The sequence below is a fragment of the Priapulus caudatus genome, unplaced genomic scaffold (genome assembly GCF_000485595.1).
Source record: "Priapulus caudatus unplaced genomic scaffold, Priapulus_caudatus-5.0.1 Scaffold494, whole genome shotgun sequence".
Lineage (NCBI taxonomy): Eukaryota > Metazoa > Priapulida > Priapulimorpha > Priapulimorphida > Priapulidae > Priapulus > Priapulus caudatus.
Genome location: NW_014577555.1, coordinates 41260 through 65688, shown reverse-complemented (window position 1 = coordinate 65688; position 24429 = coordinate 41260). Strand labels below are relative to the sequence as shown.

Below are 24429 nucleotides of genomic sequence, written 5' to 3'. Positions count from 1 at the left end.
CACACGGTAGAGCGTCGCGTCGAATGAAGGAGAGGAGGCAGCGACTCTTCAGCTCTGTGAATGCAGTTCCCTCGACCTAACACGACTCCCTCCGCCGCCCTACTCGATCGCTCATACGTCGGAACGCGCTGAATTCGATATGGAGTGGCAGATGCACGCACGGTCACTGCCGTCACTCGTGTCTCGAAGCGAGAGGACAGGAGCAGAGGGGTCATCCACTGCCGTGAGATGAGAGGAGAGAAGAGAGAGAGGGAGAGAAGCGCGTTAACAGAGAAGAGAGAGGAGAGATCGGGTGCTAACGGCCCGTCCTCGCTCTCAGACTGTCGGATTCATGTCAGAGGCTACGTCAGAGAGAAGGAGATCTACGATGATAGAAGCCGGTAAACGCGTGACACTCAGTACACGAGACAGCAGAGGAGAGAGAACAGGCGTAAACGAGGAGAAGAGAGGATAGAGGCGAAATCACGTGACACGTCTAGAGGAGAGAGGAGCGAACAACTGTGAACGAGAGGAGATGACGCGAGAGAGGTAACTACCACGTGAACTCGAGAACAGAACAGGCGAATCCACTCTCTATAACCGAGAGCTGAGAGAGGAGAGAGGAACCTTCGTCTCCAAGTAGACGCCGGAGTCAGCGTTTAGCGATAGGGGACCACCGTCACCGAGCATCCCCTCCCCCACCGCACCCGCCGCGCCACACCAGCTCGCCAACGCGAGCCACCCCGCACGAGAGGCCACGCCCTCAAGCCCCCAGGAGAACAGGTGAACGAGACGGAGAGAGAGAGAGCGACGACTCATCGTGAACGAGAGGGAAGAGGAGCAACACGCTCGCCCCCCGCCCACCACACCGCCCACGACCGCACACCCCCCCCAGCAGGCACCGCCCCCACGAGCGCCCAGACCAACCCACCGCTGACCCGCAGAGAGAGAGGAGAAGCAGGTGAACGCAGAGGAGAGGCAGGAGAGAACGGGAGGCACACGGGTCTTCGGGGCTGAACGGAGAAAAGTTCGTCGCATGTGTATGAGCAGAGGCATGCAGGTGGATTGCGAGCAGGATGAGAGGAAAAGGACAGGAGGACAGCGTTTGAAATGAGGGCAGCGGAGGAAGGGAGGAGAGCGTGGGAGCGTCAAGCACGTCGAACCGCAGAGGCTAGGAGAGGCAAAGACACGCGTGTAAGAGAGCAGGCGAGAGATGGAGAGCGAGGAGCACACGCCAAGGACAGGCGGCAGTGAACGAGAGGAGCGAGGAGAACAGGGTTTGAACGAGAGCGAGAGAGGAGAAAGCGAGACATACACTGTAGAACGAGAGGAGAGAGGGCAGAGAGCGAGATGGAGAACTAGGTGACGGAGAGGAGAGGAAGTCAGCTAGGCAACACGCGGTGAACGAGAGGGCGATAGAGGAAGAAGACGAAGCTCAGCAGACGGAACCGGGCAGGCTCCGGGTGAATCGAAGAGGAACAAAGAGGAGGCGTCGAGAAGAACACCTGTGAACGGAGGAAGAGGTAGGAGATGCGGCGGAAGCGTACCATGAGACTATGTGCGAGAGAGAAGGAGGGAGAAATGGGGAGAGGAGAACGCGTGAGCAAAGAAGAGATAGAGCAGACGGAGAGAGGGTAAAACAACGGCGCGAGGTTGAATGACGACGAAGTCAGGAGAGAAGAACAGAGTAAAAGATAAGAGAGAGAGAGAGGAGAAAGAGAACGCGTGGAACGAGTAGGAGGGAGGGAGGACGTGTACGAGATTGAGCACGACGGAGAAGCTAGATGAGACGAGAGGGAGAGAGGACGTGATGATAGCGAGTCAACAATGTGAAAGCGCGAGAGTGAGAAGAGGCAAACATAGTGAAACGAGTAGAAGCGAGAAGAGGGAGGGTAGTAGTGAGAAGTGGCCAGGTGATCACTCGAATTAGGGAACAGCTAGTATATGGGAGTAAGTTGGAGGTTCGACTAAAGCACGTGGACGAGAGGAGAACACGTAACGAGAGAGAGGTACGAGACAAGATTATCTGCAGCAGGAGGCGTGAAACAGGTGCAACGAGAGGACCGGAGAAGAAGAGCGGGAAAGAATCCGAGGAGTAAATTTGCGATTAGAGCGAGGCCCACGAATAGATGCCAGGTCAGAAACATAACGATAGAAAATTAATAATATAAACGAGCGATGACTTAGAGAATGAAAAAAAGGTGGAGCATTGAAGTGGCACTAGGTGAATAATAGATGGTATACAGGTTATTCTGAACATACGTTGAACGACAGTAAAGAGGGCAAGACAGAGGTGGAAAAAGCCCGACCGTCGTGTCATAGATACTCAGAGCGATCGGAGCAACGACGTAAGCGAGAGAAGCTTGAGGAGATGAGGTAGAACATAGCTGAACGTTGCAGTGAGAGAGGGAGTATATTACGAGATCGAACACGTAAGCGAGAGAGAGAGGAGAGACGGAGAGGAGGAGAGAGGAGAGAGAGACAGGAGAGAGGAGAGTGGAGAGAGAGCTAGACGCGCCAGAGCGAGCGAGCACGAAAAGGAGTAGGAGGTAGAGGTCAAGACGAGACCAAACGTAAGAATTACGAGAGAAAAGATAGAGAGGAGATAGCGGACGATAAGTGAACGACAGGAGATGAGGCAGAGAGGAGAAACAGGTGAATCGAGAGAAGAGATGGCGAGGAGAACACCCGTGAACGAGAGGAGAAGAGAAGAAGAGGCAAACACGGGGACGAGAGCAGAGAGGACGAACACGTAGAATCGAGAGAATAATGAAAGAATACTAGGTAGAGTTGAACACGAGAGGAGAGAGAAGACACAGGTGAAGAGAGGATGATAGTTACGAGGTGAGAGAAGAAAGTTGTACTAACACGTGAATCCTCGGGCCTTCGTATATTCGGTACGAGAGAGGAGAAAGGAGCAACAGGTGAACGCAAGAAAGGCACCTGGGGTGTAGTGCGGCAGAAGAGGTTAGGAGGCGAACGACGGTCGGGAACGCCGATGAGAACAGCTGTGGAAACTAGTAGGAGAGAGGAGAGTAGGAGAACACGTGAACGAAAAGAGATGGAGAGAGGAGACAAAACGAACGAGAGGAGAGAGGAGAAAGGAGAACACGTAAACGAGAGGAGAGAGGAGAGAGGCGAACGCGTGAATGAGAGCAGAGAGGAGGACGTGTGAACGAGAGGAGAGGAGAGAGGGGAACGCGTGAATGAGAGAGAGGAGAGAAAGGAGAGGAGAACGCGTGAAAGAGAAGAGAGAGGAGAGAGGGGAACGCGTGAATGAGAGAAGAGAGAGAAGAACGAGTAAAAGAGAAGAGAGAGGAGAAGAGAACGCGTGAAAGAGAGGAGAGAGGAGAACGTGTGAACGAGATGAGAGAGGAGAACAGATGAACGAGAGGAGAGATGAGATAGGAGAACAAGTGAACGAGAGGAGAGAGGCAAACAAGTGAACGAGAGAAGAGAGGAGAGAGGAGAACAGGTGAACAAGAGGAGAGAGGAGTGAGGCGAACACGTGGACGAGAGGAGAACACGTGAACGAGAGGAGAGGAGAGAGAAGAGAGGTGAACACGTGAACGAGAGGAGAGAGGAGAGAGGAGAACAGGTAAACGAGAGGAGAGATGAGAGAGGAGAACACGTAAACGAGAGGAGAGAGGAGAGAGGAGAACACGTGAACGAGAGGAGAGAGGAGAACACGTGAACGAGAGGAGAAAGGAGAACACGTGAACGAGAGGAGAGAGGAGAACACGTGAACGAGAGGAGAACATGTGAACGAAAGGAGAGAGAACACGTAAACGAGAGGAGAGAATAGAACATGTGAAGAAGACCAAACATCAGCAGGCATGAATGATAGGAGAGAGAGGAGACATGTTGACATTGTTTGAGAAGACAAAGGGAGATATTTAGAGAACGCATAAAAGAGCCACGGGCGAAGAGAGCCAAACACATAAGCGAGAGGAGAGAGAGCACGTGAAAGAAGCAAAATAGGAGAACACGGGAACGAGACAAAGATACCAAGGATCCCATGTTGTAATGTTCCCCTCTTTGTTTCACACTAAGTGTTGTCAAAAATTAAGTGATAACCATTCTGTGAAGGAAATATTTGCCTTGGTGCACTTTAAATTAGCCATGGTGCTCTGGTAGTCTTAATTAAACCTGCCTTGCCCTAAAGAGTGAATATTCTAACCCGTCGTACTTACATCTTCCTGAGTTCTATTGTAGAGCTTCTCCAGCTGCAACTTTCTCCGTCGATCATGATCTGCATCAAACATGAAGAGCTTCGCTTCAGGGCCCGGTAGCGCCCTCATCTGGTCAAAAACAGCATTAAAACGATTACTGCGAGATATGTTTACATCTGTGAAAAGTAGTTACTTACGTGTGAGTGTGTATGTATAACTAAATATACATGTCTCTGCGTGCTTGTGTGCATGCCTGTGTGATAACACATTTATGCGTATGTTTACACCAATTAGACAATAATATTATATCAATCACACTAATAACCACGTAAGACTATATGTTTCTCCAATAATAACTTTCGTATGTTTTCCATACATGGCCAATTTAGAAATTAAATCCATACATACCTTTGCAAGCACATTACTGATATGATAGTATCTCTCTTTAAGATCTTCTACAGTTCTGTCTGGATATCGCTCCCTGTCATAACGATCCTTTATTATGATAAACCTGAAGAAAAGCAAATACAAAAATTAGCGAAACGAGATACATAATGTTCCATTGCTGCCAATTTCTAATGGAAATGCTCCAACAAAAAAACTACGCTAAACGTGTTTACAAGTTTCTGCAAAGTTAAAAAACAAACATTTCCGTCTTTTAATGACAACCTCTCTCGTGCTCGTACCAAAACTACTGCATTACACACGTATAAAGGCCAGTAAACACCAAGCAAAAGTTTGCACGCAACATATCGCATGTGAAATTTTAGCACAACCCATCGCGCGTTATACTTTCGCCCAACACGACGCACGTGAAATCTCCATGTGCAACATTTTGCAGGTGGAACTTTGGGTGGTGTGGTGCACAGCACAGGTGATGAGACGAAGGCTACGTACCTGAGATCGAACCTCCGACACAGACCAAACAAGTGGTCGGTTTCCTCACGCGTCCAGTTCTCGTCGTGAAGATGCTGCTGGTACTCCAGATCCGAGTACGTCGGCACCGGAACTTGCTGCCAAGCAGACGACAACGAACATCACTATACATATATATATATATATACGCACGTCTTATATGTCTATTGCTGTCAAGCAGATAAAGAAACATGAATTTTTGTATATTCCATATTATATAGTATATATGTGTTCAGATGTATTACACTGAAATGTAACACACGTGAACGTATCCATACTATCAAGAGCTAATAAATACCTAGAGTGTACAACAGGAAAACGGAGAAATAGTGCTATTTCATGGCAATATTATTCTACTTTGCCTACGAGGCTAGAATAATATTATGGTATTGCATTAAGCAGCATTCTTTGCTCTCTAAAACAAGACCAACCGCTTGTCACTATGATACTCCTAGGCCGAGATATTGGCTCATAAAGCTCCCCTCCCATAGGCCTCACGCCGCCTCGCATCCAGATTATTCCCGAACCTTCTCGCGCTTAACGATTCTGGCTATCGTTTTCCGTCGCCGCTTGGAGCGCTGATAATTGATGTCACATGCCCAAATTTGGTACTCTTACTACACCATAGTAACTGAGCAGCGTTGTAGAGAATTCATTTAGAAAACATTGCCGGCTCCATCATTACAGGCATTAGCCATGCTAGGAAAGGTAATCGGAGATAAGGGCCTAGGTGATGCCCCCGAAAGTCACCGATGATAACCGAAACGCCATTCATTCATAAAGTCATCGCGGAAAAAACCGAACTTTTACGAAGCGACTTTCTTAACCCGCAAAACGCGAGAAGGTTCGGGAATAATCTGGATGCGAGACGGCGTGAGGCCTGTAGGAGGGGAGGTTTATGAGCCAATATCTCGGCCTAGGAGTATCATAGTGACAAGCGGTTGGTCTTGATTTAGAGAGCAAAGAATGCTGCTTAATGCAATACCATAAAATTATTCTAGACTCGCAGGCAAAGTAGAATAATATTGCCGTGAAATAGCACTATTTGTCCCGTTTTCCCGTTGTACACTCTAGGTATTTATTAGCTCTTGATACTATACATTACATAGTATACATGAGTTCATGTGTATTACACTGAAATGTAACACACATGAACGTATTTATACTATATATATTATAAATTATACATATGTTCATGTGTGTTACACTGAAATGTACCACACATGAACGTATTGATACTATATATATATTATATAGTATGCATACGTTCTTGTGTATTACACTGTAAAGTTTTATAATTGAAGTAAAAGTGTCTGGTCTTATTCCCGAGGTGAACATGGGAGCGGGGTGAGCTCATCTCCATTCTTATTGGCCATGTGTATCATTCTTAGATAGAAAAAGTGGTATTTGCGAGGAGTGAGCACGATTCTCATTGGCTCACCCAAGACACGTTAACCTATCTATCTCCAGTATAGGCTGTCAACAGTATTTCACAATAACTATGCTATAAGAGGTTTAATACCTTTATACGATTTCTAAAGATTTTTACAATTTTTTACGAGTTTTTAATGTTACAAGATTGAGCCAATATTGACCAACACTTACTTTATTGAAGCGGGAGAAGGCGTAATCTTTCCCCTCATCCACCATCCGTCTCCAGTGGTAAAACACAGCTCCATCCTACATAAAACATCACCGGAGTACGTAAGAACAACTTCTTTTTTCAGGACCACATGTGGAGAAACTCGAGCATTATTTAGTGCGTGCATCTTTTATCACCTACCTTCCTCGCCGGATTGTGGAAGGGCATCCACTTCCATGGCCGGACTCTGCTACGGCCGATCTTGGCTTTCGCCTGCTTGTACCCGGTACTCGTATCGCTCGGCAACAACGGCGGAGCATCCCTGTAAGATAAACGACGACGCGCTAACGATTACGTGTGTTCTCGCTTCAGTAATACAACCTAACAACGTACGAACGAATGTTCCTACACAACCCGCGATCACGAAAATGAAAGTGCAACTGTTGTGACGGTTTCGAACACGGGGATATTCAGCTGTGATTTAATTTTAGGTTTGATGTCAATTTCTAGGTTCAACCGACGTATTAACAAGCCATTTTACTTGAAATTATCGATAGGATGTGAACACTGTACAATAATCTTTCTCTCAATCATTGCATACTAATTTTTAAAATCATTCTTTTTACAAATTTCAGAATGCTTTTTGTATAGAACTTCAAGATGTACTGCAAACTAAATTCCTGTCTCCTCTCTCTAATCAGATATAAGCATATGTAAGTACCTTGGGTCTGTGAACAGTAAGCCCCATACTTCTCTGTGCATTCCTTGGGGCTTCTTGAATGTCTTCTCCTTCTTAAAAACTTTCTGGAATTCACATAAATAGCGTGTGTATTTAGCCGTGTATTTTACGTACTATTACACAATTACGCTGGATGTTTAGTTTGGATTTTTTGAACTTCAAAATCACACCTGGATTTTAAGATCACTCTCTAGAATATCTCCACACCAAGCTAGGGAAAGTTTTGTGTTAGACAGAATCTATTTAATTGCAGTAAACTAACTATTGATATCTTACTTGTTTCTTGTCATCGCTGAATAGGCTTTCCTTGGTGACAGGTTGTTGTTCCGGCAACTCGATCTCCAAGATTTCCCGCACATCTGCACTCGTCATCTTGCCTATTTAGACGCTACTGAAATACAGTTAATTATAACATTGCATTTTCTATTGATAAACATTAAACAGCTATAGATTTTTCGATTTCTAACTTCTTTGAACTTAGACGGAGCCTACCTTATTTTAATGACTACCGTTTTTTTACCGTTATCCTCTTGCTCTTGGTCCCCCTGATGGGACATAAGATAAGGCTGCTTTAATGATTAAATACCTATAACTTAAAATTATAGAATTGTTTTATTCACAATACTAGTATAGTTATATTGTTGTAGAGGTGATGAGTTTTCGAACAGTGTGTTATTTCAATGAGAGGCTGGGTCTACTGTTTTGGCGTTAAAAGTAGGCATGGTCTCGCAGCAAAACACATAGATATACCTACTGTGAGCTCGTCCATGTTGTAAAAATTTACTACAACTTATTTGTATTGCTACTTTCACATTTCTTCATAAAATATAAAAGCAATTACTTCTTGCTACGAATGTAGCACCACAAGATGTTTACATAGTGTGTACACATCCGGTATACGGCCGAGCGAACGTTGTGCTGTATTAAAGCCACAATATGCGCATATACACGGCAATTTCTCCAGTACTAGACTAGCAAATACTTCGTGACATGCATAATCACACGGCCCAAGGATAGAGAACATGAGTCCCAATAAAACCAATGTGCCTAACCCTAACCCTAATTCTAATTCTAACCCTAACCCTAATCCTAACCCTAACTTATTATATTGATATAATATATTATATTTATATTGATGTAAATGACATTGGTTTTATTGGGACCCATGTTCTCTATCCTTGAACCAATCACACTACCTTATGACAAAATAAACTCTAGTTCCTCCCATTTCACTGCGCGTTTGCTTAAAACCCACAAGAAAAAGGTGCGAAATCTGGTAATCTGGCGCCAACGCCGAATTGTTTGCCAAGCAATTTCGCCCCGAATCGGTTAGATGATGTCACATGTTGCTACAGGTGTTGAGCAGAGAATATAGTCGTTTACATTTTAAGATAGTTGTAGTATTGTGAACTGCAGTGTATGTAACATCAATAGCTATTGGGAAAGTAATAATAGGCAGCGTAATAAACTCTGAGAATAACGTATTGATTTTAGGCTTGATATCGCAAACGATAACATGTCATTGCGCTAGCAGCGTGCGAGCGAAAAACGCACACGGACCGTAGAAATATTTGCTACCTTGTACACCCGCTGCACGGTTGCTTGGCAGAGCAACGCAAAAGTGTCAACAACATCGGATAATTTGAACAACATTGGAGGTATTTTCAAATACCTTTTATAAGACAACGCGCAATGAAATGGGAGGAACTAGTTTATTTTGTCAAGGTAGTATGATTATGCATGACACGAAGTATTTGCTAGCCTAGTACTGGAGAAATTAGCGTGTAGATGCGCATATTGTGGCTTTAACAGTTCTTCTAGCAGCTACAGCCAGCGGCAGTTAATGTAAGCGGGCTATAGTACTAGAGACTAGAGTAGAGGCTAGAGCTACCGCCGGCGGTGGTAGGCTACTGTAACTGGGGTGGATTTGCACCCTCAGCTGTAGCCACAAGTTCCCATCTCGCTTAACACTTTGCTTAACACTACGTGGCGAGAGGGTCACAAACCGACGCATTAGAAATATGTTCGGTAGTATGTGCGCTGCTATTTAACGTTAAATTATCTCACTTTTTATGATTCTTATCGCTTCTCTGTACTTCCACGCCTCGATTTATTTATGATGATGCGGCTATGCCTGGAGTATGTATTTACGTGTAGCGAGCAATTATTAGAATTGATAAGATGAAACTCCTAACAAACGCCGCCACTTCCGCCATTTTTCAATAGATATCCATAATACGTAGCGAAAGTTCGTGCAAATCTAGCGTAGTATTTCGCGCTAGACATAAGAACATCCAGTATGGCGTTTTACAACGTTCAAATATTATAGCGCTGTTCGAAATCTCTTATTTTAACGTGTATTTCGAGGTAAATAGTAATTAAGAAATGATGCGATAGTTGGCAAACTATGTAACCAGGTGATGATAAATGTGGTAATACATTGTTTTATTTACGAAATTTTACGAAATTAGGAGTTTGTTTTCAAGCTACCAGGTATTTCGTATGGAAGGGTGTCAGGCTCCTCCGTCGTGTAACAGTCGGAGAGCCTGGTCGGTTTACCTCAGCTGTAACTGTAGCCACACAGTACACTCGCCGTATATCTGTGTTCCAACCAAAACCAATTACCAGACATAATTATTCTATGAATGCTGTATGAACTGGCTTACCTATTAGAATATTAAGAAGCTGTGAGACTATAATGCATCATTTATTCATGTTTGATTAATAGCAGCAAAATCACAATGTTCAATTTTCAGCCATATTGCCATCATGCAACACTAGCGATCCTGGTGATAGGTAACGACAACTAAATAATAGCGAAACTTGGACTAATATCACTAATATCTCTTATATAAATCTCTTATATCTCTTAAGGAAGAGGAAAGGAAGAGGAAAAAATGGTAGAAGATTTCTAAAATGAATGTTTAAGAAGGATACTCCAAGCGCACAGCAAGACACCACTAGAGGCACTAAGAATAGAAAGTGGAATAATACCAATAAAAGATAGAATATGTTATAAAAAGTTAATGTTATTGCAATACATTATTATAAGTTAGAAAATCATAGAGAGTATTTTTAGAACAAATTAAAGAAATTGGAAGTAATTGGGCAAATGAAGCTTTAGAAATCTTGAAGGGGTATGACATAAGTATGTCACTTATGACTATTGGTTCACAACATAAGAAAGAATAGAAAAAATATGTGAAAGAGGCTATTTTAAAAACAGTAATTATGAGAGATACCATGAGGTCTGGTGAGAAAACAAAAATGAAAATGATAAATATCGAAAGCTATATGTATTAAAGCCATATATGACAAAACTGTCATTTGATGATGCATGCTTTGTGTTTAGGTGTAATAAGACGTGCATGATTAACTTAAAAAGTTATTTTAAAAATAACTACATGCAGTAATGATATATGTGATTTGTGTGACGAAAGGAAAAAAGAAAATTTGGAACATTTATACTCGTGTAAGGTATATAGAGGGTATAACAAAGGGGAACCAGTAGAAGATTGGAAAAGTGATGACCCGAAAATACTAAAACCAGCACGAGTGTACCCCTTTTATACTGGAGAGTTATCCCGCTTCAGGTCCGGAGGCGGGACGCATGACCTTAAAAGCGGGATAACCCCCAGTATAAAAGGTCGAACAATACTCAGCTCGAGCTAATTAAAGTTATCCCGCTCTAGGAGGTGGTTTAGGTCCGCTTCAGGCCCGAGCTAACGTCAGTATAAAAGGTATCTCGCCTTTAGCTCGCTCTAAATTCAGTGACCCGTGAACCATCGAAGTGAAGGTGAGTGCCATCGATGGCACCTGCACATTGGTGAAATCCTCTTTGCTCGAATCCAGCGATCGTTTCCTCTAGACGAGGAAGTGAAACGAAACGTGGCAACAGCATATCTCTAATTGCAAAACACACTTCTCTTGCAAGAACACACAATGTCGATATCACAACTCCAAATAAAGTTGCGATACTCTGACGGAGTTGCCAGCCACCAAATGACAACGCGCCCAGCCTGCTCCTGTAGTCAATCGGTCTCCTAAAATTCGTCGTCTGTTTTTCGATAGCTGGCCGTAAATGATCTGCGATATATTCAAACGTCGTCCTTCCCATTCTGAAATGTCGTCTCCATTCTTCTTCACTGAAATTCAGTACAATTTGCTCCCAAAACAATTGTCCATGCCGTCTATCAAGCCTGCCTATCCGCCTATCCCGCAGACTGCCCATAGCCAATGCCGCAGATGTGCGACGATCATCGCTCTCTGTCTGTGTTAACGCTAAACCGGCGGCGTCCCCGAAGTCGGGCGGGCGAGTAGAAAACGGGCTATTCTCCTCCGAAAATCCCTTCGGTGAGAGTCGTCCATAGCTAGCAGCATATTATTGCAGACAATGTCCAATGTTAGCTGTTAGCACCGCAAAGATCAACATAATTTCCATAGACTCCATTGTCAAACGATATCCAATTAAACGCAGATCGAGATAATATTAGGAGAAGCATCTAGCATTCTAGCTACCGGTATCAGAATGGTTGAATTTCTCGCGGAACTGAATTCGAACTCGTCAGTACGGTAAAAGCGTATTGATAAACAATTTTCGCGCTCGCGGGAAGCATGTAGCTGAGGGGGACGTGAGGTTACCATAAAATTGCACTGAATTTAGAGCGAGCTAAAGTCGAGATGCCTTTTATACTGACGTTTGCCCGGGTCTAAAGCGGACCTGAACCACCTCCTAGAGCGGAATAACTTTAGCTCGGGATAAGTATGTTTCGATCTTTTATACTGGAGGTTATCCCGCTTCAGGTCCGGACCTGAAGCGGGATAAACCCCAGTATAAAAGGGGTACAATTACGCCGGTCTCGCACGCATCGCACGCAACTCGGGTGGTCGAGAACGGCAGTATAAAACGACTTATCCCGAGCTAAAGTTATCCCGCTTCAGAAGCGGGCTAAAGTCGTGCGCAGTATAAGGGTCAGATTATGACAGATATATTTGACCGGCGCTAAAAACACCTTGGTATATTATAATGAGTGCACTACATTTTACCGCATTAGGTATACTGCCAGTATGCGCATGAACATGGTAGTATGTTATATGCAAACCTATACATTATACATATACTGATATTAGGCAGCAGAATGTGGCGTAGACATGTCCTCAGTTGTGTGTGTGTGTGTGTGGGGGAGGGGGGTAGATAGTGTAGGGGAGATAAAAATAGATATAATTTTTATAGTCAATAATGACACGCAATTAATACACTCAAGTACTGCGCTACATGACACATGCAGTCATACCCAACGCACTTATCTGCGCACTGCAGGTTATATAGGTTATATAGGACACTTTGCGCGCATATAATATAATATTAATGAATATTAAAACATGTCGGTGTCGTCAATACGTAGGTGTGTGTGTGTGTGTGTGTGTGTGTGTGTGTGTGTGTGTGTGTGTGTGTGTGTGTGTGTGTGTGCGTGTGTGCGTGTATAAGGTACGTCGTATTACAGTGTATTTATTGAAATGAAGATGTATACTTATAAACAAAAATTATTAAATATAACTGATTCGTAAAGAAATGAGAGTAGAACCTAACTTCGCATAAAAAATGCTAGAATAATCAGTGTTATACTGATAATTTAGTTCAGAATCATATATAATATGATTGGTTTTAGTTTCATTATCAAAATAAAAACCTCTATTACAACGATAAAAATCATAATTAGTAAGAATAGACGGTCGAAATACCAAAATATTTTTTTTTTAATTCGATATATTATAATATAATAATTATATTCTATAGCATATTCATCCCTTCATATTCTAAGCAGGGTTTTAACTTTCGTGAGCAGTGATAAGACGTGATTTGGGGATTTTGAAACAAATCCTACCGGAATGCGTTCGAAATTAACCGTTTGAGTTTCAGTGAAATAATGTCATTCTTAAAACGAGTCACAGACATTTTACAGTAGATGTATGTCACTTTCCATTTGTGCAATAATACATTAGGAAAGTATGAATAGCGATGACGCATTTGTAGATAAATGTTCAGTATTTATTGTTTGTAAAATATGCAATTTTTCCCCATTTTCCTCCTGAAAGTAGGGGGGGGGGTGATTGTACACGCCATCACCCACCTCAATAAATGTGAGGGGATATATCCCCCTATCCCCCCGCTATCTACGCCCCTGTTAGGCAGAATGGATTATTTGGACGCTGCAAATACGAGCTGTTTGTCATGCCCCCCCCCCCAATGTAATCCTTATCCTGTTACATCATTGCTTCTTGTGGCTGTGCAGTGGATATTGTATCGTAGAATAATCTACAATCTACATAACAGCGCACGGAAAGTTTATCTATTTTCTTACCGGATGCGCAAAACGAACGTTCGCATCACGTTGCCGTGTACAAACGCAACTATAATAAATTATAACAAAGTTGTCTAAATTACAATGTAAAGTTTTTTTATCAGGTTCGTCTCAGCGCATAGGGTGACCATAATAAAATCCTAAAATGGTAAAATGCTGCTAAAATCGCAAGCAAATATTTAGCGAATCATGAAACAGAGCCGCTAGCGCAGACATTTAAGGAAGTATTAATGTAGTAAGGTTTTCTGCATCGCACATTTTCGCGTGAACATAGAGTGAACGCATCGCTGAATACAAGAAGCAATCTTGAAACCGAGATCATGACACCATATTTTTCGTATTTTTTGTATGTTTTTGATAAATATCATTTTGAAAAGTTCAAGTCAATACTTCATGCTGTTGCTACTTCGTTTTTATCACTATATGCCTATATTACTGTTCGTATTTCATTATACATTGATTGATTGTATTGCGTTAAAATATTTCCATAATTTTATTTGTATCGAGTAATTGTCATGTGTAAATATTATATTTCCGTTCAATTAATCTGAATTTGAACATACTACATTAACATCTGAAATGGCGTCACCATTTCGACTTGGGCTTGGCATAGTAATTATAAACTTGTACACGGAAATTTCTATATAATGGGAATCTAATCACGAGGAAACGCGCAACGCAGATGTCTGCATTCACCTCACATTTTGTACTTTATTTTGTTTTTTTGACAGACACCGAATACGTACGCAAAATGCGCACATATGCGCTTCCTGTATACAACAGGCGAAATTAATTTCACGAAATTCGCAGGTGGTGTAACTTAGCAATATGGCAAGTAAATTGATATTCCAAGGCAATACGTAGTCACTGTAAATAGTAAAAAAATATGTCCACTTTTTCACAAAATGTAAGTGAACCAAGGCTTTGATTCAAACTCCCGCATTTAATATATTTTATACACGTTTTTCCCCCGCGGGATATTTTGGGAAACTAAACGGGTTTTAACTAAATTTAGGAACACTGTGCAGGAAATGTAGACATTCTACCGCTATCGCTCGCGAATAAACACGCAGAATTTTAAAAGGGAACATCACCCTAGGTTTAATGTACATTTCAGCTAAATGTGGTTCATATAATGCTACTAGAAAGTTTTGTGGTCGAACACGTACACCAATACAGTAGAAAAACTGAATACTAAACCTTACCAGTTTTATTACATTGGGTAAAAACATCTACAATGTGCACAACAATTACACTATCATTCCACAAGCACGCATACACGATATAATATTTGTGTTAAGTTTGCTTGTTTCTGAGATCTCTCTCTCTCTCTCTCTCTCCTCAATAAATACTTGAAAAAATACAACTCCGATCCTCTCGGAAAGCAGACACCCTCGATCAGAAAAATATGTTAAAACTTCATTTCACAACACAGTATTCTCGTTTCCATGCTATACACAATCAGTAGACATGCACACGTTACTATGAAACACTGTACAACACAGATTCACGAACATTCGTTCCCTTTTAACGAATTAATGAGTTATTTGTAGAAGATACGTAGTTAAACAGAATTAAGCAACAAGTTTGATAGGTGTTGTAAAACCTACACCAATATACCTCCTACTACTTATTTTGAAAACCAACCCTGTGCCGCACCACGTTTACTTTTTTGTAATACTATCACCATGAACATATCTAGATACCACTCCATATATCTATAGATGTGTTCATGTCATCACCTACTGTTTATTCTATCGAACGAGATTTGTTAAAACGAATTCATATACATTGCCATTCGGTGCAACTTTTCGGTTTTGCAGCAGCCGTTTAAATCACAAAAAATAACACGACAGAATACACCTATATATCGTCACACCGTCCCCTATCAACGAGACAGATTATTCAATTCCAAACACCGATTACAATAACACTAATCTTTCACAATTCAGTTTACATATATGTATATATACAACATGCGCTCGAAGTCAGGGTAGAGCAATATGTGTGTGCAAGACATTCTGATATGCGAAAATTAATACTCACTTAAACACACATGTACATTATCAGCTGCATGCAAGCTAATTCAGTGTGCCACACAATGCGGTTATCAAAAGACCAAACTACGTTTTGCTTCAGGAGATTCTAACCACTTCAGATACACTCCACTGCCACAGATCTATGTTATCTTGTTCGCTGCCCAACAAAACCCAAGATAAAGCAAACCTACAGAGACTTCTCTATTTCAGTAGTAAAAAAGCTAAAATTATGTTCTAGCTCATGTTGACAAAAGCCATAATTTTGCAACGCACTCACGTATCCCTAAGGATTTGGCAAAGCAGTGTGGCAACACAACAAGATATTATCCGTTCTCAACATCTTCACAATTTTATGTTACACATCAATAGAGTTGGGAATGGCCGCAGCTAATGGAAATCTATAATCTCTTGTCACCAAATGTACTGGCGAGTTAGAGATGCTTACATATAGACATGAAAATACTTGAAATCTAAGCTTGAATACTAAACCCTTAGAGACTGTGGGTTACACGTATCAGTATAACTCTTGAAAGATACTCTATTAAAAGCAGCAGTCGGGCTAGACGTTTGGAGAATGAGTCGGGGTCACTCAAATTACCAAGGGTATACGGATAAATGTACCGAAATGAATAGCTTGGCGTATTGGTCCATGCACACTGGCAGTTATGCACATTATGTTACTCCACAATAGATACGGGTCACGTGCATACATTTAGTGTATCCCATGTGCTTATATCACTCTTACGAGAGAAGGCAGTGAAATTCTTCATCTGTATTCCTATTTAAACGTTTCAGAGAAAGCTGTACCTTAGTCATGATAGACAGCTCTTCCACTGCATTTTAAAGAAGATGCTACATTAGATTAGAGTTACGCTGTTGTACTGTCCAAGTTTTCGGCAGTAACCACCTGGCAAAACCCTAGTGATCATTAGTTATATTCCAATGAATTCCGGCTTTGCTATAGACTTCTATAAGTAGAGCTCCTTTGAATGCATTTATGCAGAAACCTTGTAATTTGTAGCTTAATAATTGACAGATCCCTGCCAGCTAATTCCTGCTAATGAAAGAGTACTTCTCTGGTAATAGCACACTATGCGGATTCACGCTGCGATGCCCTCGTCTATACCCTGGCAGTATAGATTGTTGACTTTCCCCTTGTCGCTTTGAAGGAGAGACAGAAGCAGATGATGGATAGCACAGCTCCGATACACGACATGTAGTACGACCAGGAAATCCTGCAAGTACCTGCAACAGATCGTCATAGTCTGTCGTCATGACGGGATCGCAAATGTCGTCGACGGTACATGATCGTGATAGAATTGAATATTAAATGGCTGACTAACTGCATTTGCTTAATACGCCCGCAATGTACGATAGTCTGTTGTCATCGCAAATGTAGCTAACCATATGTGAACGAGCGTGAATGAAGTGAACATCAAATGATTACGTTAATCAATGCTTGTTACCGACTGAATGAGTGCAATGAATTTCACATCTTGCATCACATCAACATGTGAAAGTATGTTCACTTAATTTAATCGACTGCAATAACCAGTATCAGACTGTGAAAACTGAGCAACTAATCGAACAGCAAACTACACAGTGTTTGCTCAAATCACAAACCAAATTTTATTACACTATATAATATTATCTAACTTGTAATCACCGAGTTTATAGGCTTGCGAGAGCTGGCCACACGCCTCCATTACTTCTCTGCTGTTCCAACCGTTTGGATAGAGAGCACAGCCTGCTGCCACCAAAACTCCTGCAATGAACAAAGTAACGAAAACTTCAGTATCAGGAAAACCAACCACTCATACGTTATCTTACAAATAATTATGTGTGTATACATATGATCCAACTATGTACCACTACTGGTATTGTAGTATATAGTAATGACTTTGATATCATTTAGTGCGACAGCGAAACCTTGCGACAGCTACGCGAAAATGAGTAGAATTAAGTAACAACCAGGTGGCACCACCGTCTGAGCAAGTATACGAAGAAAGTACACAACGCTTCGACGCGTGAACAGGCCCCGATCATGGTTTGCACATAAACCCAGGTGCGTTTGGTCGACAGTATTATTATTTAAAGTGCCAGCTCAATCCCGTGAACGACGTACTAATAATATTAACAGCGTTACGGTATGGTATATGCGCGCAAGCATGGTATGGTATGTGCATCCATGTGTGCGTGCGTGTAGGTGCGGTTTTGGCATGCTTGCGGGTATGTGGTATGACTTGTATAAGTTAGCATGTCTATGCCTTACATTCAGTAAATTAGATAGAGTCGAATATGTAAGTGAGAAAATAAGGCGAGTTAAAAGATAATGCTGTTAATACCATTTCAAATTACGCAGCAACTTAAAATCAATTCAGACTCTATGTAAAAACAACACAAAAGTGTCGACCACCTCCCCGCGCCCCCACAAAACCACTTTACATGCGCGATGATGGATTCTACTCCAAGAAATCTAATTAGTTGCGAACGTGTACTTTTCGCGAATAAATACTTAATGGCATGACTCAGACCCGCCCAGGCAGTGTAGCTTTCTTGCATTTAATATCACGGGAGAATAGGGCAAGACCACTTATACAGGCGCTAGGGCTTTCATGGTAATTATTGTGGTTTCTTTCCATGCAGTTTCTTTCCGTAATTAAATCAGAATCAATCACTGCCTACGTGTGTTACGCGTCAACTCTCCCCAAACCGATTACAAGAGGTTTCCGTCTGGCTACAATACGCACGCACAATTAATCATTAATATCACTTATGATTATTCCTGCAACATCCCCCATTCGCCTATTCTAGATCGATACTAATGGCTAGACAATCCATTAAGTTAGGAATATCGACAGCCACTCATAGTTAAAGTTAAGCTTGCGTTTAAGTTTATTGCGTCACACTGTTGCTCCGCATTATTTTCACTGTCATTAGTTATGACAGTCGGAATAACCATGAGAGTTCCTGGTTTCACTACAACCCCTCTCATAGAGATTCATCAGTAGTTAAACTCCCCTCTCAATGAAAATGAATTTGAAATGAAAATGAATTACAAATAAATAATAAAAATATCCGTAGCCATCTCGGCCACCAAGGTGTGGAGTAATGGGGGTGAGCGAGAGGAGAGAAGTACGAGGATTGGATTGGATTGGCAAGCACGCGGGCGCAAATCGTGTTTTTACAGCATAGCCGAGTTTTGTTTGGGTTTCGCAAATCCGTAAGCGGTCTTAGATGTTTCTCGCTTCACCTCCCCCTCTCGTTCGTTCTCTCTCTCTCTCTCACTCTCTATCTATCTCTCACTCTCTTTTTCACTCTCTCTCTCTCTCTCTCTCTCTCTCTCTCTATCTATCTCTCACTCTCTTTTTCACTCTCTCTCTCTCTCTCTCTCTCTCTCTCTCTATCTATCTCTCACTCTCTTTTTCACTCTCTCTCTCTCTCTCTCATCGCCCTCTCTCGGCTCTGCTCTCTCCCTCGCTCTTCTCTCGCTCGCCTCCACTTGATCTCTCCTCTCTCGTCTCTCTCTTCTCTCGCTCTCTCTTCCTCTCGCTCTCTCTCTTGACTGTCCGTACCCCGTCACTCTGTTACTCAATCATAGACAGTCACCGTAATTAATACCACTCTACCGACGATACAACTCTCGCTCTCTCTCTCTCGCTCCCCACTATCCGCACTCCAAACCTCTCGAGTGGCCAACTGGAGTTGTCATTTCGTGATGATGCACAGAGAGAACAAGAGGAAAAACGGGTTCCGTCATCGCCCCAGCCGAATACCTCCGGCTCTCTATTAACCACGACTGTCCATTAAAAATAGAGCAACCCAGGCGCAGTGCCGGTACCTGTACACGTACCTAGCTGTGCGTTTACCCGTACACGTACCTGTGTACGTACCTACCTATACACGTACCTGTGCGCTTAGCTGTGCACGTACCTGTGCGTCTACCTCTGTACGTACCTGTGCGTCTACATGTGTACGTACCTGTGCGTTTACCTCTGTACGTACCTGTGCGTCTACATGTGTACGTACCTGTGCACGTATCTGTGCGCTTAGCTGTGCACGTACCTGTGCGTCTACATGTGTACGTATCGGTGTACGTACCTGTACGTTTACCCGTACACGTATCTGTGCACTTAACTGTGCACGTACCTGTATGCTACCTGTGCGTACGTGTACAACACCTGGATATGAGGGATGGATACACCGAGGGATGTATTAGGAGCGCTGTGCCAGTAACATTAGCGGCAGCAGGATGATCACGCAATGACCCATACTTAATTACTCTCGTGTCTTTCAGACCCCTGACAAAGGCGGTGAGAGAGGAGAGAGCGAGAGAGAGACTGGGAAGAAAGAGAAAGGGAGATAGAGCGAGAGAGAGGCTGGGAAGAAAAAAAGACAAAGGGAGAGCGCGAGAGAGGGGGAAGAAAGAAAGAGAAAGAGAGAGGGAGAGAGCGCGAGAGAGGGGGGAGAAAGAAAGAGAAAGAGAGAGGGAGAGCGAGAGAGAGAGGTAAGAGAGAGAGGAGCAGGGAGGGGAGCAGTAAGGAAACAACATGAGAAAGCAGCTGGAGACATAGATTTCACAGATTGCAGCGTTAACGAAGCGAATAGTTTGCTTCTGCTCTCGAAAATACGCAGAAACAACGTCAAACAAATGCGGCGGAGAGAGGGGCGGAATAACAGCTGTAGACATAGATTTCACAGACTGCAGCAACGTAAACGAAGCGAACTGCTTCCACGCTAAATTTTGCTAATTTTTTAATTACAAGACGAAAGTTTGCTCCAGTCCTCGCAAAATTCGGGGGTGGGGGATGAAACCTAGCTTCCACGCACAATCCCGAGTAAAAACGAAAAACCGAAAGACGGAGATAAAGACAAGTGCAAACATTTAACGAAGACGCCCTATAGCTCAGCAGTGGTTTATTGCCTGCACGTGTTGCGTGCTCTCGAATGAAGAGGTTTTCGCGGATTCGTGTGCAGGCACCGCGACGGCTTACCCCACTACAGAAGATTTCATCAACTGATACGGCGAAATCAGCCAAACAGTTTTGTAACAAATTCTTATGCCCCTCATCAGCAAACAATCGCGTTTTGTCATCGACTGTGTTTATTAGGAGGTAATTCAGTTTTGCTCTGAACGCGCACGTTGTCGGATCATAGTCTGAAAGTGGGTCTACTGCAAGGGAGTTGTCTAACACAAGAGATTATTAAACATTTATTGGCAGATTTCATTCACACATTCACCGAAGCATGTTTTATAGTGCGTAAAGCCTAGTGCGTAGTGCCTAGCGCGTAGTGCGTAGTGCGTAGTGCGTAGTGCGTAGTGCGTAGTGCGTAGTGCGTAGTGCGTAGTGCGTAGTAGCTTGGTACCTACAAATATTTCATTAGGGTTATACGACAAGATCAGCTACATGGGTTGTCACAGATTCTCAAGCCCTTCATCCGCAAACAATCAGGTTTTCTGACCTATACCGCGTGAATTACCAGGCAATTCAACGTGTATTGCGAGTCCGCGGTCTAGTTCCATTCCTTTCACTTAATTGCAGTACTTTTTATGGCTACACGTTGTCTGTAATAGTCCATAGAGAGGAGTGGAGTGAATCCAGGGCTTATTGTGTAGATCTTGGTGGTCCTCAATCGTACAAGAGCCGATGCACATTTTCTAGCAAGCGAATGCTCATCTCAAATCAGCATGACTTACATTACAGGGTCCGCAAATCTAAACGCATAGGGTTTTCCCAGTTTTTAAAAAGATTTGCATAGCTTAAAAAAGGTACATTTTGCACGGCCGCGGAATTTTACCCGAACACAATATTTGTGACAAATTAGTAAACAAATTCTTGCACGACGAAGCAAATTGTATTTCCTATCGGACAAGATAGACTCAAGTGATGTGTCGGCATATATATCTACAGTGCAACGAACGCAGAACTACGTTTTGCTTTCTCACCCACGCAGAAATAATAAAACACGACTGCCTATTGCGAGCTTCGGGCCAGGTAAATGTTGTGCCAACCACTGTCCGAGGTTACTCTGCGGGGTCACGACGGGGGAGGGGGAGGGGGAGGTGTGGAGTAATGGGGGTGAGCGAGAGGAGAGAAGTACGAGGATTGGAGGGGAGGCAAGCCGCGGGAGCAAATCGTGTTTTTACAGCATAGCCGAGTTTTGTTTGGGTTTCGCAAATCCGTAAGCGGTCTTGGATGTTTCTCGTTTCACCTCCCCCTCACGTTCGTTCTCTCTCTCTCTCTCTCTCTCTCTCTCTCTCTCTCTCTCTCTCTCTCTCTCTCTCTCTCTCTCGCTCTCTCTCTCTCTCATACCCCCTCTCTATCGCTCTGACTCTCTCCTTCTCTCCCTCGCTCTCTCACCACTCTCTCCCTCTCTCTCTCTCTCTCTCTCTCTCTCTCTCTCTCGCCCCTCTCTCCCTCTCTCTCACCCCTCTCTCCCTCTCTCCCTCCCTCTCATCCCTCTCTCCATCTCTCTTCCTCCCTCTCTAACACACATGCCGGGGCGTAGACCCGGGTGCTGTGCGCGCTCTTGCTCTGGCGGATTAAAGAGCGGAAACCAGGGACGATAGAACTGCCTCGAGCGTTAGCACAGAGCCTAGCTTTTCCCATCCTCAACGCGCCGTGAAATTTCAGCAAAGCAAGTGTTATTATCACGAACGAAAATCAGTCACGCCTTCGCACGCTCGTACGCACGCACGCACGCACGCACTCACGCACGTTCGCACGCACTCACTCACGGCTACGAACACACATGTACATTGTACAAACACCCGCACGCACGCACGCCATCCGTTGCTGCTAAATGGCAAAAAAGACGATGCGCTTTAATTGCGCATAGGAGAACGAATGGAAGAAGATAGAGAGCGCAAACGAGAAAGGGGGAGAGCGTGCGCGTTAATGGGTGAGGGGGAAGAGCGAGAGAGGACGATGGAGAGAGAGAGAGAGAGAGAGAGAGAGAGAAAGTGAGAGCGGGAGGGGAGCGGAGTGGGTAGAGAACGTAGTTACTCCAAAAAACGGTATTGTTAGGGTTAGAATACCTGTATAGAAAATCCGTCGCACAGCCTGGTCGGGCTAAGAACGTAGAAGAGATTATGCACTGCACATAATTATAATAAAAGCCGTTGTATCATCATCTAAGCGTCAAGGCTGCTGCATGTAATGCCCACCGTAAGCCAAAGTCTTGTATACATAGTTGCACACGGTATATATTTTGTTGATGTAACCTACGCACGAGATACCGTAACGGGGGCAGTGGTTTTTGCCATTAAAAAAATCCCGACACGTTTGGATCCTACGTACAATTCTTGCGGACGCTTTCTAGTGGTTGAAATCGTGTTATTTACATTAAGAAAAACAGAATTACTAAGCGCGATTAAACAAGAAACAACGCGAGAAGTGCAGAAGAAATTGTCATAAATTCACTACAACCGCTGTTAATTCAGCTAATAGCCAACTGTATACGCCAGTCAATTCAAAAACTCTGAAACACGCCAAACATCTACAAAAATTCCCGAAACATCCCGCTTCGCGAAACAAAACAAAATCAAGCCTCCACCTACATGCCTAACCTACAACGCACCTCAGGGTGGGGAGAAGAAGGAAAGGGGAGGAGGTTGATTCTCACAGGAGTTCCCGCGGATGCGCACGCGAGTTCTTTGCAAGAAAACACTCGCATCGCCCCGATCATCGTTCTTATTTACAGCGTGTCTCACTCAGCCTTCGACCTACATTGCACGCGACACTCTGAACAGAGCAGGGCAACTGCAGCTGTTACTACCACCACACCACCACACGATGCAGCGTCAGCGTGAGAGGAGGAAACCCAAAGAGTTTCTGGCATGTGGCGCAGCCCGCATGCGATGGGCCCACGGAATGAGATCAAGATTGTTACCAAACAAAGTTGCTGGCAATCTGCACAGTCTGCCAGTGACACTCGTGTCAAAACAATTGTCAGGGGGTGCTTCGTCTATCCCCGTGTTTGTGCGCGTGCGGTGTGTGTGTGTGTGTGTGTGTGTGTGTGTGTGTGTGTGTGTGTGTGTGTGTGTGTGTGTGTGCGCGCGCGCGTGTGTGTGTGTGTGTGTGTGTAGCTGTTTGCCGCTGACATGAACACGCAACGAACGTTTTTAGTATGCGGACGCCTTCTCTAGCAGTACAGAAGCTACTCGCATGCGACACCCTGGTAACAAACTTACTGGCGTACGTCATGGTCCAATGATGCCGAGGCGAGGCCGAGATTGACACTTTGTGTCCTTAAATTGTTCCCTTGTCATTGTTGCCTTAATTTTTGGCTCTCCTGCCCTGATAATATTTCCCTCATCTGAACCTACTTTTTCCAGTTTCGGACTCTTACATATCGTTAAACCTCTCTATATCACTTAAATTAAATCGCCCTAGGTATGAAATTTGCGCTGGCATTTTTTTGATTATTCGGTTGCCTTATTAATATCTCCTTCTCTCCTTTTTTCGTTGGTGAATTATTATAACCATGTGTATTTGTTTTGCTTCATTATATAAATTCTAATACTTTTTGATTCAAGCCTAATCGTGCGAGGCATGGACTTGAGGCGATTTTTACTGTTTTATAATCTCGAATTCCTAGAATAATCGTCACTATATAATCATTGTCATCTTCTAAAACT

The 24429-nt window shown here is 43.4% G+C and overlaps 2 protein-coding genes and 1 long non-coding RNA gene across 5 annotated transcripts in view; 1 reads left to right on the top strand and 2 right to left on the bottom strand.

The window, feature by feature from the left end:
• Positions 1 to 10178, bottom strand: part of LOC106810996 (DNA methyltransferase 1-associated protein 1-like) — a 20875-nt gene extending 10697 nt beyond the window's left edge. Inside the window, exons 1-8 of one of the 3 annotated variants that reach the window (XM_014814504.1) lie at positions 10054 to 10178; positions 7664 to 7778; positions 7370 to 7452; positions 6850 to 6970; positions 6672 to 6746; positions 5049 to 5164; positions 4560 to 4662; positions 4173 to 4280 (exon numbers count right to left, since the gene is read on the bottom strand). In XM_014814504.1, the coding sequence (XP_014669990.1) occupies positions 4173 to 4280; positions 4560 to 4662; positions 5049 to 5164; positions 6672 to 6746; positions 6850 to 6970; positions 7370 to 7452; positions 7664 to 7759 (702 nt within the window). In that variant the 5' untranslated portion in view covers positions 7760 to 7778; positions 10054 to 10178. The remainder of the gene's footprint in view (positions 1 to 4172; positions 4281 to 4559; positions 4663 to 5048; positions 5165 to 6671; positions 6747 to 6849; positions 6971 to 7369; positions 7453 to 7663; positions 7779 to 10053) is intronic. The other 2 variants (XM_014814503.1, XM_014814502.1) reach the window with 2 other exon arrangements.
• LOC106810999 overlaps positions 1 to 20672 on the top strand; it is a 24484-nt gene extending 3812 nt beyond the window's left edge. Inside the window, exons 2-3 of the long non-coding RNA XR_001394088.1 lie at positions 6513 to 6516; positions 20660 to 20672. This is a non-coding gene — a long non-coding RNA (uncharacterized LOC106810999). The remainder of the gene's footprint in view (positions 1 to 6512; positions 6517 to 20659) is intronic.
• LOC106810998 (lipoma HMGIC fusion partner-like 1 protein) overlaps positions 14938 to 24429 on the bottom strand; it is a 36076-nt gene continuing 26584 nt past the window's right edge. The window contains exons 3-4 of the mRNA XM_014814506.1: positions 17455 to 17553; positions 14938 to 17033 (exon numbers count right to left, since the gene is read on the bottom strand). Coding sequence (XP_014669992.1) covers positions 16909 to 17033; positions 17455 to 17553 — 224 coding nt within the window. The 3' untranslated portion in view covers positions 14938 to 16908. The remainder of the gene's footprint in view (positions 17034 to 17454; positions 17554 to 24429) is intronic.